The sequence below is a fragment of the Capra hircus genome, chromosome 6 (genome assembly GCF_001704415.2).
Source record: "Capra hircus breed San Clemente chromosome 6, ASM170441v1, whole genome shotgun sequence".
Classification (NCBI taxonomy): Eukaryota; Metazoa; Chordata; class Mammalia; order Artiodactyla; family Bovidae; genus Capra; species Capra hircus.
In genome coordinates, this window is record NC_030813.1 from 111035448 (window position 1) to 111055833 (window position 20386).

At 39.6% G+C, this 20386-nt stretch overlaps 2 protein-coding genes across 6 annotated transcripts in view; one reads left to right on the forward strand and one right to left on the reverse strand.

Annotated features, from left to right (window-relative positions):
• CC2D2A (coiled-coil and C2 domain containing 2A) overlaps window positions 1-8299 on the forward strand; it is a 130213-nt gene extending 121914 nt beyond the window's left edge. For all 4 annotated transcript variants that reach the window (XM_013964800.2, XM_013964801.2, XM_013964803.2 and 1 more), the window contains 4 exons: window positions 2918-3040; window positions 4670-4728; window positions 5516-5690; window positions 7264-8299. In XM_013964800.2, the coding sequence (XP_013820254.2) occupies window positions 2918-3040; window positions 4670-4728; window positions 5516-5690; window positions 7264-7452 (546 nt within the window). In that variant the 3' untranslated portion in view covers window positions 7453-8299. The remainder of the gene's footprint in view (window positions 1-2917; window positions 3041-4669; window positions 4729-5515; window positions 5691-7263) is intronic.
• The window catches only part of FBXL5 (F-box and leucine rich repeat protein 5), a 43590-nt gene continuing 39905 nt past the window's right edge, over window positions 16702-20386 (reverse strand). For both annotated transcript variants that reach the window (XM_018049744.1, XM_018049745.1), the window contains exon 11: window positions 16702-17508. In XM_018049744.1, the coding sequence (XP_017905233.1) occupies window positions 17432-17508 (77 nt within the window). In that variant the 3' untranslated portion in view covers window positions 16702-17431. The remainder of the gene's footprint in view (window positions 17509-20386) is intronic.

The following is a 20386-nucleotide window of genomic DNA, read 5'->3' on the forward strand; positions in this document are numbered from 1 at the left end:
CACTTCTTCATGAAAAAAAAACAAACAAAAAAAAAACCACTTGCCCATCCTTGGTTTACTAGTAAAGGACTGTTGGTTTTCATTTCTCTGCAATAGCTTCTCAGGTTTCTGCCACTAACTTTTCTTTCCACACTTTGAAAGTAGATTTTCCTGAAAATTCTATATTTAGATTTCTTGCAGAACCACACTTATTATTAATTATAGCTCTATCTAGTTTATCCTGGCAAAAAAAAAAAAAACTCATAATTCTATTACTAGCCCAGGAATCTTTGGAACCTGAATTTTCAACTGTTCTCTAGACAGCGAGGTGCTGATCAAAATCTCAAACTCAGGACATCCATAACTCAAATCGTTTTTCCTTTTATCTCTGAAAACAGCCACTCCTCTTTGGCCCTCCCACTTCTACAGAGGTCAACCACTCAGATTCAAACCCCATAACTGTCCTTGAGTTTCCCCCTCCCCTACTTCCTCTTCAATCCTATTGACAGATATTAGTACCAAATGATATAGATACCACCCCTTCTGTTTTCCAGGTCATGTCATTATTATTTCATCCTGCATTACTGTAAATAATCAACTAAATAACCTGTCTCCAGTTCACTCCATCGTTTGGTCCACTGATGCCTGGTTATTTCCGAATGTTCAGCTTTCCTCATGCGATGGCTCAGAAAGTACTGAAGGCACCTCACTGTATATAAATTTAAGAATAAACGTCTCACCCTGGATTCTAATCTGACTTCAGCTCTCTTCGCAGTGCTATTTCCGACTGCTTTTCTGCACATTCCCTACCCTACGGCCAGACTGTAGTTCTTAAAAACCTTGCCTTCTTAAAACTACTTGCCCCTATCCCTGTCTCATCTCCAGAGCAAATAATATTCCTGTTAAAACAGAAGGTAGATTTTCATCCCTCTGCTTAAAATACTCCAGTGACTTCTTGGCTCACTCCAAAGTCAGAGCCTCAGTCTTTACAATGGCCCCGGGGCTTCCACGACCTGACACCTGCCTGGCCCCATCTTCGCTGATCCCCTTCTTGCTTCTGCGTGCTCACTCCTCTGAAGTTACTTTGTTTCTCTTTGCTGTCCCTCAAATGCTCTTTGCATTTGCTATTTCCTCGGCAGGGATGACCCTTTCCCTTACCAGACAGCTTCATTAATCCTCCCCTCACTTCATGCTCTCTCCAGTGAAAACATCCGTGTGTGTGTGTGTGCGTGTGTAGTCAGTTATGTCCGACTCTGCGACCCTGTCCAGGGATTCTCCAGGCAAGAATACTGGAGTGGGTTGCCATTCCTGCCTAGCCTCCAATCTCACCTCCTACTGCATAGCTTTCTCTATAACCCGTGTAAGTTTAACTGTTGCCACAACAAAACACTAAAAACTCATTCCCAAACTAAACAGCTTCAGACAATTATTCTCATGGACCTGTGAGTCAGCCAGGATGGTTCTGCTGACAAGGCTGGGAGCGCCCTGCTTCATGCGTTTTTATTCTGGGGCTTGGGGCAGTGGCAGTCAGCAGGGGCACAAGAGGGCAAGCAGGAACATGCAGAGCCTCTTCGGGGGCTGGGACACAGAATAGTGACACTGCTATTCCTCTACTTAGCAGAAGTCAAGAGCCAAGGAAAGACATTTCTAATTTCTACCCTTTTAGTGGAGGGCTTCCCGGGTGGCTCAGCGGTAAAGAATCCACCTGCTAATGCAGGAGATGCTGGCTCAGCCCCTTGGTCAGAAAGATCCCCTGGAGAAGGAAATGGAAACCCACTCAAGAATTCTTGCCTGGAGAATCCCATGGACAGAGGTACCTTGACGGCTACAGTCCATGGGGTCACAGAAGAGTCGGGCACAACTGAGTGGCTAAACAACTGCCAGGTAACAGGGCAAAGGCTGTGGGCAGAGGCAGGAGTGCAGAACTGGGCCCGTGACCCCCCTCTCGTGCCACGTCTCGTCTGCTATCCCACGTGTCTGTCTGTCTGCGCTGGCTTCTCATTAGCTGCTCCCTGCCGGTAGAAGCTGTTCCATTTACAGCTTTATCCACGACTGTATTAGAACTGAGCCTAGACATAAGATGCTTGACGATTATGTTGAATGGGACAAATTCACCACTCAGGCGCACAGTTACAGGTAGGTAGTCATGCCTATCATATGCCAACCAGGAGCTGTGCCAGACGCTAATGACACAGTGGTGAATACGGTACGGGACACAAGTCCTCAGGGAAACATCTCAGTCTAGTGAGACAAACAACGATAAATATGAACAGTAGTAATAAAATAGCTAACAGCTCCTGAGGACTTACTATGTACCAGGCGTTGTTCTAAAGAGATGTAAATAAACTAACTGGCTTAATCTTATGAGGTAAGTACTCTTATCCCACTTTTACAGAGGAGGTAAGTCTCTAATCATAGGAACTACCTTATCTCAGCAATCTGCATTCAATAGTAAGGTGCACCTCGACTGCTGCTGCTGCTGCTAAGTCACTTCAGTCGTGTCCGACTCTGTGCGACCCCATAGACGGCAGCCCACCAGGCTCCCCCATCCCTGGGACTCTCCAGGCAAGAACACTGGAGTGGGTTGCCATTTCCTTCTCCAATGCATTAAAGTGAAGTTGCTCAGTCGTGTCTGACTCTTAGCGACCCCATGGACTGCAGCCTACCAATCTCCTCCGTCCGTGGGATTTTCCAGGCAAGAGTACTGGAGTGGGGGGCCATTGCCTTCTCCCACACCTCGACCGCAGGTATACAAAAATGTAAAGAAATGGCCCATGGCAACTGTGTGATGCCACTGACTGTAAAATGCTTGTCGGTGTTAAGAATCAAAACATGACAAAAAATGGGCAGTGTGTCGTCTTGCTGTCTCTCTGGAAACACTCACACATGTATACACATACACCTGCCATATACACTAATGTGGTCTTGTCTTTTTTAGATTTGGTTTAATATTCAACAGTATGATTCCCCACTACGGATAAATTTTGATGTCACCAAGCCCAAGCTATGGAAATCTTTCTTTTCAAGAAGTCTTCCGTATCCTGGCCTTTCCAGTGTTCAGGTATGTATGTATTTTTATTAACAATTAAATGTAGACAGACAGGTCTTCCCTGGTGGTTCAGATGGTAAAGAACCTGCCAGCAATGGAGGAGATGTGGGTTCGATCTCTGGTTTGGGAAGATCCCCTGGAGAAGGAAATAGCAATCCTCTCCAGTGTTCTTGCCTGGGGAATCCCACGGACAGAGGAGCCTGGTGGGCTACAGTCCATGGGGCTGCAAAAGAATCAGACACGACTGAACAACTAATACATTCACTTTCAAATGCAGACAAAGAAAGGGAGGAATTTGACATCATTATACTGGGTAGCCAGATATTTTTTGATCCTTAATTCCACTCCTAGGTATTTAGTCTAGGATAATACTTCATTTTCAAACTTAGTTAAGCCCAATTCCCAATAAGAAACAGACCATCATATGATGAACCACTATACACATACATAAAAGAATAAATTTGATAGAGTCCTGTGATCTAAAAAAGTGGCACAAAATACATTTCATTTAACCTTTCAGATGCTGGTCCCAATTCACTACATTCATTTCCTCCCGTTTCATGCTGAAACATGAAGTCAAAGTTCAGGGCATGACCCAGGAGGGACTCACTAATTTAGAGGATCCTGGACATTATTAGATTATAAATAGTAAGCCTGAGACGTATTACTAAAACTTTAAATTTGATAGCTATAGTTATATACGAACTGTGTAATATAAAATGTATTCTTTGCTGTGAATCAAATCTTTCCAAAAGACGTTTTAAGAAAAATCACTGTAGAGAAATTCTTCATGGATACAAGGTAACGTAAAAGTTTTCATAGGAGAATTGTTTGCAGAAGCCTAAGGAATGGCACTGGAGAAGGCAATGGCCACCCACTCCAGTGTTCTTGCCTGGAGAATCCCAGGGACGGGGGAGCCTGGTGGGCTGCCATCTATGGGGTTGCACAGAGTCGGGTACGACTGAAGAGACTTAGCAGCAGCAGCAGCAGCAAGGACTGGAAGGACAGAAGGGGTAAATTATGGTATATATAGTGGAATATTTAATAGTAGTTACATGAATGAATCAATATTTATGAATCTTAGTTAAGCACACTGAAAATACATATTTGCTATCCTCTCTAAATATGTTAAAGGGGAAAATTATACGTTCACAGGATAAAATTACTAAAGTTTAGAAAAGTGAAAAGCAACACAGTATACTGTTTAGGGATATGAATATCTGTAGTTAAATCATGAACACATTTCACTAATTTGCCTGTCTCCACTGACTATAACGTAAACACCACAAGAGCAGGGATTCTGTTCATATGGGCTGCATCCTCTTCACCTGTTTAAGTGCCTGACACACAGAAGGTCTTCAATACATGTTGAATGAAGAGTGCTGAAAAAGTAAATTCAGATTGTGGTTACTTCTGTGAGAGAAAGGGTAATAAAACTGAGAAAGAACTACACAGCACTGGAATTTATTTGTGATGCTTTACTTAAAAGTAGAGCTTAGGTACACTGGCATCTGGGATATTATCCTAACTCAATGAAGAGTTCATAATTTTAAAAAAATTTAGAGAAGGATGTACAGCTATTAAAATAAACTGTAACTGATTCCTAAAATATTTCTCAACTTTTTTTTTTTTCTTTTATAGCCGGAAGAGCTTATTTACCAGCGCACAGACCAGGTGGCTGCAGCTGAACTGCAAGACAGGTCACATGATAACCCATAAATCCACATGCAGTCTGTCACTAGGAGTGTTACTATCAAACGAAACAGTTCTCACCCTGGATCAGTGTGAACAGCAATTAAACTTTAATTCATGTTTACAAAGTTCCGATGTGGTCTCTAAATCCCAAGGCTCTGGCATCAGCATGGTGCGAGCCACAAGGCAGTGAAGTCCAGCACTGATAGGTAGTTCTCCAGAAACTTCCCCCCAGATTAGAGTTCAACAGCATGCCACGCATGGGTACCGTGCAGCAATCTCACAATCCTTGGCTTAAATAGGCCTATTTTGTTCCATCAGTGGTTCAGTGAACTTCAGCTACTTTCTAAACCTAGCACATGGGATTAATAGATGACTAGTAAGAGCCTGTTTGAGGCCCATAATGCTTATCATGAACCCTGTTTTCCCAGTTTCACAAGGCTCAGAGAGGTCTGCGTACTTGTCAGGTGTTTAAGGGGCTACTGAGCCCAGCCAGACCTTTCTAGTTCCAAAGCCTGTGTGTCCTTTCTGCTGTCTCAGGCCACGGGAAGAGGTGCATGTCAAGCTGTGCAAGATCACAGTGAGCCTTTTATGGTGTTATTACTAAAAAACATCAATTTACTCTCAACTCCAAATTTAAAATAAAGTTGTGAGATCCTGAGAACAAGTAATTCCTGGAAAAAAAAAAAAACCTGTTTCTTCTAAAAGTTTCAAAATGCTATTTTTTTGTACTTTTGTTTACAAGGGAAAAGTCAAGTCACCCCAAAAAATGGAGCCTATTTTTTTTATAAACAGGATTGAAAAAATACTAAAAGAAAAAATCATGGACTGGCGGCCACGCCACCTGACTCGGTGGAACAGATACTGCACCTCCACGCTGCGTCACTTCTTGCCTCTCTTAGAAAGGAACCAAGAAGACGTGGAGGACGACCACAGAGCAGAACTGCTCAAACAGCTGGGAGACTACAGGGTAAGCGGTCCATTTCGAATTGGAAAGTGCTTGGTACAATGGGCTTTGGAATCAAAATGCCTAGATTACTTCCCAAACTATTCAGATGAAGCAGCAGAGACTAAAAACTGTGAATAAAAGTTCCAAGCTCAGGAATGAACCCACCATTAAATAGCAGAATGTCTCTCTAAAACGGAAATATCACCATTTGTTTGGGAGGAGGATCCTATGAAAAATATCTTTTATAAAATCACAAGAGTATTACATAAAATGAAAATGTCTGGCTAAATCATGTTAGACTCAACTGAGCATAAAGGTGAAGCCAACCATTCTTGAGCAGACTTTAAGGATATGACTTTATCCTGATTGCTTTTCGTTGCTAAGAAAAATTCTCCTTCCTAGGCAACAGATATTCTCTACTGTCAGCTGCGCTGTGTGTTCATACCCTATAGCTGGATACCAAAACCTAGAAAGCAGTGGCAAACTGAAACAGTAAGCCTCATTGGTCAACAGTATGAAGCCAAGCTGGACATTTTTAAAGCTATTTCATTTTACTTCTGGCTGCACTGGGTCTTTGTTGCTGCACACAAGCTTTCTCTAGTTGCAGCAAGGGCCACTCTAGCTGCGACGCGTGGACGTCTCACCGCGGTGGTTTCTCTGGTTGCAGAGCAGAGGCTCTAGGCGCGTGGGCTGAGTAGCGGTGGTGCACGGGCTTAGCTCCCCACAGCATGTGGGGTCCTCCCGGACCAGGGACCAAACCCACGTCCTCTGCATTGGCAGGCAGATTCTTAACCACGGGACCACCAGGAAGGTCCCAAGTTGGACATTTAATTCTATTCAGTGACTAAAACTTACCCTTTAACTTCTAAGGCTAGGTTTCAGCTGCGATGCTTTCAAGTAACAGAAAACTTATTTCAAACAAGCATGAGCATTAACAACCTATGGGCTTATTAGGGTAAATTTTAGGGGTAAGTAGCTATTGGGGCCATACCACGTCTGCACGTCTTCCCTCTCTGCCCTCCTCCATGTGATGGCATCGTCCACAGACTGGTTTTCCTCACGGGAGCACAGGAATAGTTCCTGGTAGCACTCATATATGGACACACATGGGTGGAACTGGGCTGGAATAGTTCCTGGTACGACTCACAAAGGGACACACATTGCTCCAAGCAGCAGAGAACATCTGTATGCCAGTATTCCTTACAAGTTTCCTAGATTACATACCCTCTTTCCTGTAGATCAACACTGAGGCCAGGTAGAATGTGTTAATCTACCCTAGGGTCCTGGTACTGCATGGGTTTCTTCCTATGCAAACTCAGGGCTATGAGGAAGAAGGAAGGGAACAGTGGAGGGTGGCTGGGATTAACAGGTATCTTAAACATCAAGTCAGTATGTTAGCAATTAAAACATTTAGCCTCTCTCCATCTTCTATAAAGCTAACATATAGCTGAATAGAAAAACAAAGCTAAATAAATGACTTTAAGACCCAAAAGGAAGACTTCCTACTTAGAACTGCAAATACTTAATTAGGGGGGAAACACAGTGAAAACTTCACATTCAGTAATGATTAAAATGTTGTTTTGTTTTCCTGCAGTTCTCTGGATTCCCCCTTCACATGCCATACTCCGAGGTGAAGCCTTTGATTGAAGCTGTGTACAGCACTGGAGTACATAATATTGACGCTCCTAATGTTGAATTTGCTTTAGCTGTGTATGTCCACCCATACCCCAAAAATGTTTTGTCTGTCTGGATCTATGTTGCCTCCCTTATACGAAACAGATAATACTTCCCTGTATGTTTTATATCATGTAAAACTTATAATTAAGATATGAGAATATTTTTTTAAGTGCTCTTGATCTGTCAGAGGAAAGAAAATACTTGCAAACAATGAAATAAAATTATCATGATTTTCAAAGTGTGCAAATTTTATTTAGTGGTCTGCCTTGTCTCTGCCACTCTGACCCTAAATTCAACTGTGGCAAGTCAGAGTTCCTATGACTTTTATAGCTCTATGCTTTTGCACTTGGCTCACGTTCTACTGAGAATGATCTTCTTCTTTGCCAGTAAAATATCCTGTGCTCTTAGATAGAAAGAATTAATATTGTTAAAATAGCCATACTACTCAAAGCAATCTATAGATTTAAGGTGCTCACTATCAAATTACCCTTGACATTTTTCACAGAACTGGAACAAATAATCCTAAAATTTATATGCAACCTCAAAAGACCCAGGATTGCCAAAGTAATCCTGAGGACAAAAACAAAGCAGGAGTAGCAGCCCTCCCAGACTTCAGACAACACTGTAAAGCTACAGTAGTGAAAACAGCATGGTACCAGCACAAAGACACACATACAGATCAACAGAACACAACAGAGCCCGGAAATAAACCCACACACCTAAGGACACCTGATCTTCAACAAAGAAGGCAAGGATACACAATGGAGAAAGACAATCCCTTCAGCAAGTGGTGCTGGGAAAGCTGGTTAGCATCACGGAAGTCAATGAATTTTACACACATACTCACACCATGAACAAAAATAAACTCAAAGTGGCTTAAAGACTCAATCTAAGACATGACACCATAAAACTCCTGGAAGAAAACAAGGTAAAACATTCTCTGATTTAAATCATAGCAATTTTTTCTTAGATCAGTCGCCCAATACAAAAGAAATAAAAAACAAACAAATGGGACCTAATCAAACTTGTAAGATTTTGCACAACAAAGGAACCCATTAACAAAACAAAAAGACAACCTATGAACTGGAAGAAAACATTTCCAAATGGCATAAACAACAAGGGCTTAATTTCTAAAATCTACAAAATAGCTCATACAGCTCAGTATCAAAAAACCAATCTAATCAAACAGTGGGCAGAAGACCTAAGTAAGACATTTCTTCAAAGAAGACATAACAGATGACAAACAGGCACATGAAGAGATGCTCAGTATCTCTGCTTGTAAGAGAAAATGTAAATCAAAATTACAATGAGGGATCACCTCACACAGTCAGAACGACCATCATCAAAAAGCCTATAAATTAATGCTGGAGAGGGTGTGGAGAATATGGAACCCTCCTACACTGTGAGATATAAACTCGTGAAGCTACTATAGAGGTTCTTTAAAAAAAAATAAAAGTAAAGTTATCATATGATCCAGCAATTCCCAGAAGAGATGAAGACTCTAACTTGAAAAGATACATGCCCACTTATGTTCACAGCAGCACTATTCACACTAGCCCTGACATGGCAACCTAAATGTCCACCAACATATGAATGGATAAAAAAGATGTGGTACACGCATACAATGGAATATTACTCAGTCATTAAAAAAGGATGAAATGTTGCCATTTGTGGCAACGTGGATGAACCTTGAGATTATCGTATTAAGTCAAACAAAGACAAATATCACACCACTTATATGTAGAATCTAAAAAATAAAACAAATGAACTTATTTACGAAGCAGAAACAGACTCAAAGACACAGAAACCAAACTTATGATTACGAAAGGGGAAGGGAGGGATAAATTAGGAATACAAGATTAACAGATGCACCCTACTACATATAAAACAGATGAAGAACAAAGACCTACCGTACAGCACAAAGAACTATATTATCTTGTAAAAACCTAAAATATACCATTCATCTGAAATTAACAATACCGTAAATCAATTTTATCTCAATTTAAGAAAAAGAGGTATCCAGGGAGGGTAATTAGGTTATAGGGCACTCAGGATAGAGCCTTCAAGTTGGGATTTAGTGCTCTAAGAACAGACAGGAGCGTTTACTCCACCTCTACACCACGCATGGATAAAATGAGATGTCTATCAACAAACCAGAAAGAGACCCCATGAGACACCAGATCTGCCAAAATCTTGACTCTGGACTTCCCAGCCTCTAGAAATGTCAGGAATACATGTTATTTAAGCCACCCAGATTATGGCATTCTGTTTTAACAGCCCAAATCAACTAAGCAAAAGTCAGGTAACATTAAAAGAAACTAAATATATGTACTGACATGGAAAGTGGCACACAAAACAGAAAACGTAAAACAGGATTCCTCAACAGCAGCACTATTGACTTGGCTTTCTTCTATGAAATCTTTCTTCTATGCTTTCCTCTTTGCAATCACCCTGTTTTTTCAGTCTTTTAAAGGTTAAAACTTTGAAGCTTTCAACAGCTAAGTCAAATCTCTCTCTTGGCAAATGTCACATTGCACTTGAAAATATGTGGGTTATTTTCAAATATCTTTTGATACTGATTTCTAAAGTGAGAAGACTCCCTTATGAATTCAATACCTTTAGACCATGAAATTTTTGCTCCTTGTTTTCATCCCTAGATATGTTCCAGGGTCTCCTTGTTTATAGTCTATGGGAACTTGAATAGAATTTGTATCCTGCTGTTGTGTGAAAACTGTTTAAATCTTAATTATGTTGAATTGTGTTCATAGTGCTTTTCAGGTCTACCATATCCTTGTACCTTTATATCAAATCATTCTATTCATTTTGGGGAGTTTGATACTGAAAATCCAACTAAAAATCTTAATTTATCTACTTTAAAAAATAATCGTTACAGTGGACCTATATGCAATTTTGTCCCATATTTTCCAGCTCAGTTCGGTTCAGTCACTCAGTCACGTCCAACTCTTTGTGACCCCATGAACTGCAGCACACCAGGCCTCCCTGTCCATCACCAACTCCCGGATTTCACCCAAACTCATGTCTATTGAGTCGGCTATGCCATCCAACCACCTCATCCTTTGTCATCCCCTTCTCCTGCCTTCAATCTTTCCCAGCATCAGGGTCTTTTCAAATGAGTCAGCTCTTTGCATCAGGTGGCCAAAGTACTGGAGTTTCAGCTTCAGCATCAGTCCTTCCAATGAACACCCAGGACTGATCTCCTTCAGAATGGACTGGTTGGATCTCCTTGCAGTCCAAGGGACTCTCAAGAGTCTTCTCCAACACCACAGTTCAAAAGCATCAATTCTTTGGTGCTCAGCTTTCTTCACAGTCCAACTCTCACATCCATACATGACTACTGGAAAAACCACAGCTTTGATTAGATGGACCTTTGTTGGCAAAATAATACTTTCATAATTTAAAAATGAAAAAAAAAAGAGACAAGGATGCCCACTCTTGCCACTTTTATTCAACATACTATTGGAACTCCTGGTCACAGCAAAGACAAAAAAAAAAAAAGCATGCCAATTGGAAAGGAAAAGGTAAAAGTGTCACTGCTTGTAGATGACATGATACTGTATATAGAAAGTCCTTACAGCATCACTAAAATACTATTCAAACTAATAAATTAATTCCACACAGTTGCAGGATTCAAAATTAGTATTTGTTGCTCCTTGTTATCCATAGGAGATTGGTTCCAGGACCCTCTTTTGGACACCAAAATTTTCAGATGTTCAAGTTCTTTACAGTTGGTCATATGTATTTGCAGGTTCTATACCCACGGATCCAATCAACCACAGATTGTGAATTATTCTCCAACCGTGTTTGGTTGTATCCACAGGTGCAGAAACCACAGATATGGAGGGCCGACTGGACAGAAATCTGTTGCATTTCTATATGGTAATAACAAACTATCAGAGAAATTGAGAAAACATTTACAACTGCATCAAAAAGAATACAAAACCTACAAATAAACATAGCCAAAGAGGTAAAAAGCTTGTACTTTCCCAAGTACAAGCTCTAAGACACTGATGAAAGAAACTAAAGACGACACAAATGAAAAAATACACTGTACTTGTGAATTGGAGGAATTAATATGGTTAAAGTGGCCATACTACTCAAGGCAGTCTACAGATTCAACGCTATCTCTATCAAAATATCAAAACTGTCACAAAACTAGAACAAATGATTCTAAAGTTGAATGTAAACACAAAAGACCTTGAACAACCAAAACAATCTTGAGAAAGAACAAAAAAGTTGGAGGTATCATGCTTCCTAATAAAAAAGAGACACACAGATCAATGGAACAGAGTCCAGAAGTAAACTCACACTAAAATGGTTAATTAATCTATGACAAAGGTGGCAAGAATACAAATGGAGAAAGGACAGCCTCTTTAATGAACAGTATTTCAAAAACTGGACAGCTATATTATAAAAATAATCAAATTGGACTAGTTTCTCACAACAAATACAAAATAAACTCAAAATGGATTAAAGACTTAAACCTGAGACCCCAAACCATAAAACTCTCACAAGAAAAGATAGGCAGTATGCTCTCTGATTATTGGTCTTACCAATAGCTTGGATATGTCTCCTCAGGCAATGACAATAAAAGCAAAAACAAGCAAATGGGGCTGCATCAAACTAATGAGCTTTTACATGGAGGAAAAAAAAAAAAAAAAAACCTCTCAACAAAACAAAAAGGCTACCTACTGAATGGGAGAAGATATTTGCAAAATGATACACTTGACAAAGGGTTAATATCCAAAACATACAAAGACCTCATACAACTCTGCATCAAAAATACAAACCAGATTAAAAAGTGGTCAGTAGATGACTTCCCTGGCAGTCGGTGGTTAAGATTTTGCCTTCTAATGCACAGAGTGCCGGTATGATCCCTGGTCAGGGAGGTAAGATCTCACATACCTTGTGGCCAAAAAAAAACACAAAACATAAAACCGAAGCAATATTATATTGCTTAAAATTGCATTGTATTGTATAAAATCCAATAAAAACTTTAAAAACGGTCCACGTCAAAAAAAATAAATCTTTAAATAAAAATGGTCAATGGACCTGAATAAACATTTTTTCAGACATACAGACGGCCAACAGATACATGAAAATATGCTCAACATTGTGACTAGAAAAATGCTCAAATCAAAACCACAATCATGTACCACTTCAAACCAGCCAGAACAGCTAACAAAAAGACAATAACAAGTGCTGGTGAAAACGTGGAGGGAAGAGAACCCTCATGGACTGTTGGTGGACTGTACATTAATGTAGCCCCTATGGAAAACAGTGTGGAGGATGCGCAAAAAAAAAAAAAAAGCCATTTCACTTCTGAATATTTATCCAAAGAAAACAAAAACACTAATTTGAAAAGTTAAATGCACTCAGTGTTCACTGCTACATTATTTATAATAGCCATGGTATCAAAACCACCTCAATCAATGGAAAGATCTATGGATAAAGATATGATGTGCGTGCATGCACGCGCGCTCACGCACACCTGTGTATGTGTGTGTATGGAATACTCCTTAGCCATAAAAAAACCTTGCTACTTGAAACAACATGGTTGGATTTAGAGGATATTAAGTTAAATATGTCAGAGGGAAAAAAAAAAAAGTGACATGATTTCACCTTTATGTGGAATCTAAAAAAACAAAAGCAGTCTCCCATAAATATAGAAAACAAACCAGTGGCTATGGGAAGGGGGGGCGGTAATAGGGAAAGGGGATTAAGAGGTACAAACCCTGTTATATAATAAATAGGTGTCAAGCTATCATGCAATACACTTGAAACAACACTGTACATCAATCATATTTTAATAAAAAATAAACTTAAAAGAAATTTTAAAGCATTCAGTTCAGTTGCTTAGTCGTGTCCGACTCTTTGCGACCCCATCAATTGCAGCACACCAGGCCTCACTGTCTATCACCAACTCCCGGAGTTCACCCAAACTCATGTTCATCCAGTTGGTGATGCCATCCAGCCATCTCATCCTCGGTTGTCCCCTTCTCCTCCTGCTCCCAATCCCTCCCAGCATCAATCTTTTCCAATGAGTCAACTCTTCGCATAAAGTGGCCAAAGTACTGGAGTTTCAGCTTTAGCATCATTCCTTCCAATAACACCCAGGACTGATCTCCTTCAGAATGGACTGGTTGGATCTCCTTGCAGTCCAAGGGACTCTCAAGAGTCTTCTCCAACACCACACTTCAAAAGCACCAATTCTTCAGTGCTCAGCTTTCTTCACAGTCCAATTCTCACATCCATACATGACCACTGGAGAAACCATAGCCTTGACTAGACGGACCTTTGTTGACAAAGTAATGTCTCTGCTTTTGAATATGCTATCTAGGTTGGTCATAACTTTCCTTCCAAGGAGAAAGCAGCTTTTAATTTCATTGCTACAATCACCATCTGCAGTGATTTTGGAGCCCAAGAAAATAAAGTTTGACACTGTTTCCACTGGTTCCCCATCTATTTCCCATGAAGTGATGGGACCAGATGCCATGATCTTCGTTTTCTGAATGTTGAGCTTTAAGCCAACTTTTTCACTGTCCTCTTTCACTTTCATTAAGAAGCTTCTGAGTTCCTCTTCACTTTCTGCCATAATGGTGGTGTCATCTGCATATCTGAGGTTATTGATATTTCTCCTGGTAATCTTGATTCCAGTTTGTGCTTCTTCCAGCCCAGCATGTCTCATTATGTACTCTGCATGTAAGTTGAATAAACAGGGTGACAATATACAGCCTTGATGCACTTCTTTCCCTATTTGGAACCAGTCTGTTGTTCCATATCCAGTTCTAACTGTTGCTTCCTGATCTGCATACAGATTTCTCAATAGGCAGGTCAGGTGGTCTGGTATTCCCATCTCTTTCAGAATTTTCCACAATTTATTGGGATCTACAGTCAAAGGCTTTGGCATAGTCAATAAAGCAAAAATAGATGTTTTTCTGGAACTCTCTTCCTTTTTCCATGATCCAGTGGATGTTGGCAATTTGATCTCTGGTTCCTCTGCCTTTTCTAAAACCAGCTTGAACATCTGGAAGTTCCCGGTTCACATATTGCTGAAACCTGGCTTGGAGAATTTTGAGCATTACTTTACTAGCATGTGAGATGAGTGCAATTGTGTAGTAGTTTGAGCATTCTTTGGCATTGCCTTTCTTTGGGATTGGAATGAAAACTGACCTTTTCCAGTCCTTATGGCCACGGCTGAGTTTTCCAAACTTGCTGGCATATTGAGTGCAGCACTTTCTCAGCATCATCTTCCAGGATTTGAAATAGCTCAACTGGAATTCCATCACCTCCACTAGCTTTGTTCGCAGTGATGCTTTCTAAGGCCCACTTGACTTCACATTCCAGGATGTCTGGCTCGAGGTGAGTGATCACACCATCGTGATTATCTTGGTCATGAAGATCTTTTTTGTACAGTTCTTCTGTGTATTCTTGCTACCTCTTCTTAATATCTTCTGCTTCTGTTAGGTCCATACCATTTCTGTCCTTTATTGAGCCCATCTTTTCATGAAATGTTCCCTTGGTATCTCTAATTTTCTTGGAGAGATTCTAGTCTTTCCCATTCTGTTGTTTTCCTCTATTTCTTTGCATTGATTGCTGAGGAAGGCTCTCTTATCTCTCCTTGTTATTCTTTGGAACTCTGCACTCAGATGCTTATATCTTTCCTTTTCTCCTTTGCTTTTTGCTTCTCTTCTTTTCACATCTATTTGTAAGGCCTCCCCCCGCCCGCCCGCCCCTCCCCCCCGCCCAGACAGTCATGTTGCTTTTTTGCATTTCTTTTCCATGGGGATGGTCTTGATCTCTGTCTCCTGTACAATGTCATGAACCTCCATCCATAGTTCATCAGGCACTCTATCTATCAGATCTAGTCCCTTAAATGAAACAGCAGTGCTATTTAAAAATTAAATGCAGGTTATGCTACCTTCCCATGGAACAGGTCAGGAGGTGATAGAAAAACAGTGAGTTTCCATATAGCAATGTGTTCATATACTGAAGTCAGTTTGGCTCAAGGCTGCCAAGTTCTGTTTAATAGTTTTCTAAACATCAAGTAGCACAGGACAAAGAGAAAGAGGAGCCCCTCAATTACCTGAAATACCTACAAAATCAGTTGCTCAAATTACTTACTTTATAAAGAATAACATTTAAGCCAAGTCCCAAAATACCATTTAATCATTATTTTTTCCTTAAGTATTATCAAAACTTTTACTCCCTGAATATGACAGTTTTCTGATTACATGGGTATAACCCTAATTCCTCCTGTGGTGACTCACGACCATAGTTACAGATGACTAATTTCATGCAGTGTGATGGAACTCACCCCAGAAGACTTATTTCAGTTTGTTTTCTTGAAATAGCTCCTAACGTCAACTTTCAAACAAACTTTATTAAATGCTTAAGGAAATAAAAACACAGTAACCGCAGAACACTCAACCTACAAAATAAAACTTCTGACCCTGTAACCGTTCACTAAAACTCAAATGTCCTCTCAAGTTCTCTAAGGGAATCAGACTTTTAAAGGAGGCAGCTAGGTGCAGTGTTGCCACAAGAGGCATGAGGACTTAATAAGCTAAGAGACACACACTCAAAGGATAAGATGGTGTGATCATTCAGCTACCCAACCCTACATACAAGAAACTACAGGGGTTCCATCTTAAGGATTCACTAATGTTAACAGCAATGGGATCAAAATCACAGAATCCTTAGAGGAAAGTGAAACTTCAGAGTCATTAGGCATCCTTTCTTATAGGTGATCTTCTCTCGGAGTGTTTAGTTCAAATGTCAGGCAAACTGAAAAGCAGAGTGATGTCTCCTGATTTATATTCTTATCAACTGATTCTCCCTTCATTTTAGCCAACTCTGTGTAGTTTCCCCTTAGCCTGAACTGGAATCTGCCCACCTCCAGTTGGTATCTTTCCTACTTCTTCTCTTCCTCAATGAAACAAACAAAAAAATACTTGGGACCACAAGAAACATGACTGCAAGATTACCTCCTCTTCTATAGCCTTACAGGTATTTATAAAAGTAAGATGGTATGCTGCTGATATAATACTACACACAGCATGACGTAAACTTTAGACAAATGTGCCTTTCTGAGTAACAGATCTCCATCCCAACTGTCATTTCACGCAGCAAAGATAAGCCTACGAATCTGAATTTCGACTACTGCACAATTAATTTCAAAGAGATAATTCAGCTCAACAAAATCAGGTATCTGTCTAAAACTACTTATCTGTAAGGGTCACTGATTTCACGGGAGTTCAAAAGACCCAGGTTGTCCTATTTCACAGTAAAGTAACTCTGGACTGAGATTTATAACACAATTAAAACACAAAAGAGATTACTTGGTAAAGTCCTCAAAGAAGATTTTATTTATGTATTTCTTCAAATGACTGTGGGACGTTTAAAAACCCCTCCCAAACGTGACACGTTTTCAGACAGTGGTGGGGACTGGGGTCTCTGAAGAAAGGAAGTACAAAGATATTGGTGCTGTGACGGCTCAAGGAGCCGACACTAGGAAGCCAATTTATTTCACAATCTTAAGAGAATCTTACATGTGGGTATGTTTGAATTGGCCCTCTGGAAACTGTTCAAATTAAAGGAAAACATTATGGAAAAGAGACCGGTTTCCAAAACGTGCAGTCTCTGAAAATAAAATTTCAGAAATGTATGTCTGAAAAGATCTGCAAAGCTTGGTACAGTGTTTATCTATATAAAGAGAACCAATTACCCATTGACTTCAAAACTCAAAATAATGTAGAAAAGACTTTAAATGGCATGACATTAGTGACAATTTTTTTCAAAGTATTCAATTTAAAAGAAATCTGATAAAACTGTTCTCACCCTACGAAAGGATCTAATCCCTTTCTAAAACAAAAGTACGATTTGCAAAGAGAAATGACACTGTACAATTCACTGGTCAATTAAGATTTCTGAGGCTGTAAGAAATGGGGCCAAAACAAGTCACACTCAAAAAAGGGATGGTTAACACAAGAAATGTGCTATGAGTAAAGTGCATGAAAGGAAGCCTGCTCAGCTAAATGAAGTAGACAGGGGTCAGAAGTCAAGGGTCATTCGCCAGAGCGGCAGCAGGCTCGAAAACCACACTGCAGGTTCTGGCATCCGCTGGCGGTGTCAGCATGTGGACCTGCGTGAAAACAGAGAAGTGTGAGAGGAGGAAATGCTCGTCACATAAAAGCAAGCTTGCTAGTGAAAGAACTGTAGAACACTGATTATTTTTACTGGTAATACATTTATACCACAGAAATGAAATCCCCATGAGTGTATAAAAAATTATTCAGCACGAAAGACACCAAAACCAGTTTAACTCTAAGAAACAATTCTGTTGGCAACAATCCTACAAAATACAAAATCCAAGGTGAGATAACTCACAGAAGCAAGACTGCCAGGCTAAGTGAACAATGGATCTCTTACACCATGAACATCCTTCCCAGAAACAGTATTAGGGCAAAAACAACCTCATCTGTAATAGATAAGCTAAAGAATCCACTATTCAAAAATTATAATACTATATTTTAAATATCTGTTAAAAATAAACTATGTAGATCTAGCCTTAACATGTTTGCCATATTGTTATTTAACATCTGTCCCCCCAAATAAATCATGTGCTACAGTTGAATTATTTTCCAGAATTAAGTATGGAATGAATAAATAATTAAAAACACATCTAAAACATAATAAAAATTGTGATTCAACTACAAAGAAAGCATTAAACATCTGTGGAATAACTGACATTTTATTCCAATCACATTATGCAATTCAAGACACTAGACTAAAAGATGCATTAGGGAACGCAGCTGAGAATTAGAAAGTGTCAAAGAGACAGCATGGCACATATTCAAATGTTAAGTACTCTGAATGAATCATAGTTTTCCAAAAGGCAAGCAAATGTGGGAAAAGACATTTTAACTATATTGAAGCCTTTCAGTATGTCTGCACCATGAACAAAGTTAATTAGTTTTTTACTCATCAATTAGAACCAAAATACTTGCATTTGTAATACTAAGGACCATAAAAATACATGAAATATAATTTTATTGTAGAAAATAACATTTTATAAAAAGGATTAAAACTGAAAAATCATAGTACTCTGGGATGATACCAAGACTTTAACTCAGAAAAATATGCTAAATTAGTTTCATTTTGTTTTTTGAAGTACCAAACCATTGCAAAAGAAGGCAACTATGCTAATACCAACGTAAGAAAATAACAACTTCCAAAAATAACACCCAGAACACACCTACTTCCCAGAATTTAACTATTCTTTGTATTCTTGAAATGGCAATATACAAAATACCAAAGATTAATTTCTTAGGATATACAAAGAAGTACAGCATTCATATAGCTCACCATGAAAATAATAATGTATCTTTAGGAAAAGAAACAAACGGGCTTTACAACCATAGTGGAACTACAGCAGCTTATGATTTCATTTATCTCCAAATACTTATGTTTAATTTTTAAAGTAATATTATATGTGAGATATAGGGAGCAAATAAGGGAATGCACAATGGTATATCAAAGAGGACTGGCCTCAGGTGTGTAACTGCTGAAGCCAATGATACATAGGCTTCACTGTGTTATTAAGTTTATATGTTTAAAATTTTCCATAATTTTAAGTCTAAAATCATTTCAAATATAAAACTGAATTCCCACAAAGCCTATTTTTTACTTAATCAAAATGAAAATGTGTTCTTTTAAAATAAAAAGTTGAATGTGTCAAAACTTAAAATTCACAAAGCAGCACTTTTGTTTTCTCTTAAAATAAGACACAACACTAGCAATCTTAATCACAGAGTCAAAATGACATCTCTCAGTATGTGTTACCAGATATTAGAAACACCCTAAGAAGGAATCCTGTGGCTTGAAAATCTTCTCGCACTGACAACCTCTGACCAGGTATTCCTTTTGAACACATTTTCAGCTTTAACTGATACTCCCCACCTTCCTTTCTGAGTCTGCTTTCCTCCCACTTACTCTGGTCACTGCTCGGCCTGCCAGTCACCGTGGGGCACCTTCCTCCAAGACTCAAGGCCTTGCCTCACTACCATGGCCCTGCCCTGACACAGCCCCTGGGATGGAATGCTTACACTGGCGGCTTCTACGAAAACATATCTAACTATCATTTTCTCGGTGTATAATTCTAACTTTTCTGAAAGGGAGAAATAAGAGGAAAGAGACATGGAGACTTCAGTGCAGTATTCCAAAATGAAACTCCCTATAATACTTCAAAATGTCTATACTCCTATTTTCTTTAAAAGGACAGAAAGTTAAGGAAGAAATTTTATACTGAAATCAAAAGTGGCCTAGGAAAAAGTCCTAAGGAATGGCTAAAAGCAATGAAGTAAAGTATCTACTGGTTCAGAAAAGAGAAAATAAAAGGGAAAAAGTGAAAGGGCTTCTCTGGTGGCTCAGATAGTAAAGCGTCTGCAGCAATGCGGGAGACCCAGGGTTCGATCCCTGGGTTGGGAAGATTCCCTGGAGAAGGAAATGGCAACCCACTCCAGTATTCTTGCCTGGAAAATCCCATGGACAGAGGAACCTAGTGGGCTACAGGTCACAAAGAGTCAGACACGACTGAGCGACTCCACTTTCACTTTCACGGGAGCCAAGTGGATCAAGCACACCACTCAAAAGATTTGCACTTTTCCAAACACAGGTACATTCCATTTACCTGTGACCTGCTTTACTGCACTTTGCAGATACCGCATTTTCACAGACTAAAAGTCTGTGGCCACTCTGCACGGAGCTAGTCTACTGAAACTATGTCCAGCAGCACTTGCTCCCTTCTTGTCTCTGTGGCACATTTTGGTGATTCTCACAATATTTCAAGCTTTTTCATTATTATTATATTTGTTACAGTCAGTGATCTGTGGTCAGTGATCTTTAGTGTACTACCATGACTATTCTGAAGGCTCAGATGATGGCTAGCATTTTTTAGCATTGAAGTATTTTAATTACGTACATTGCTTTTTTAGACATAACGCTAGTGCACTTAATAGACT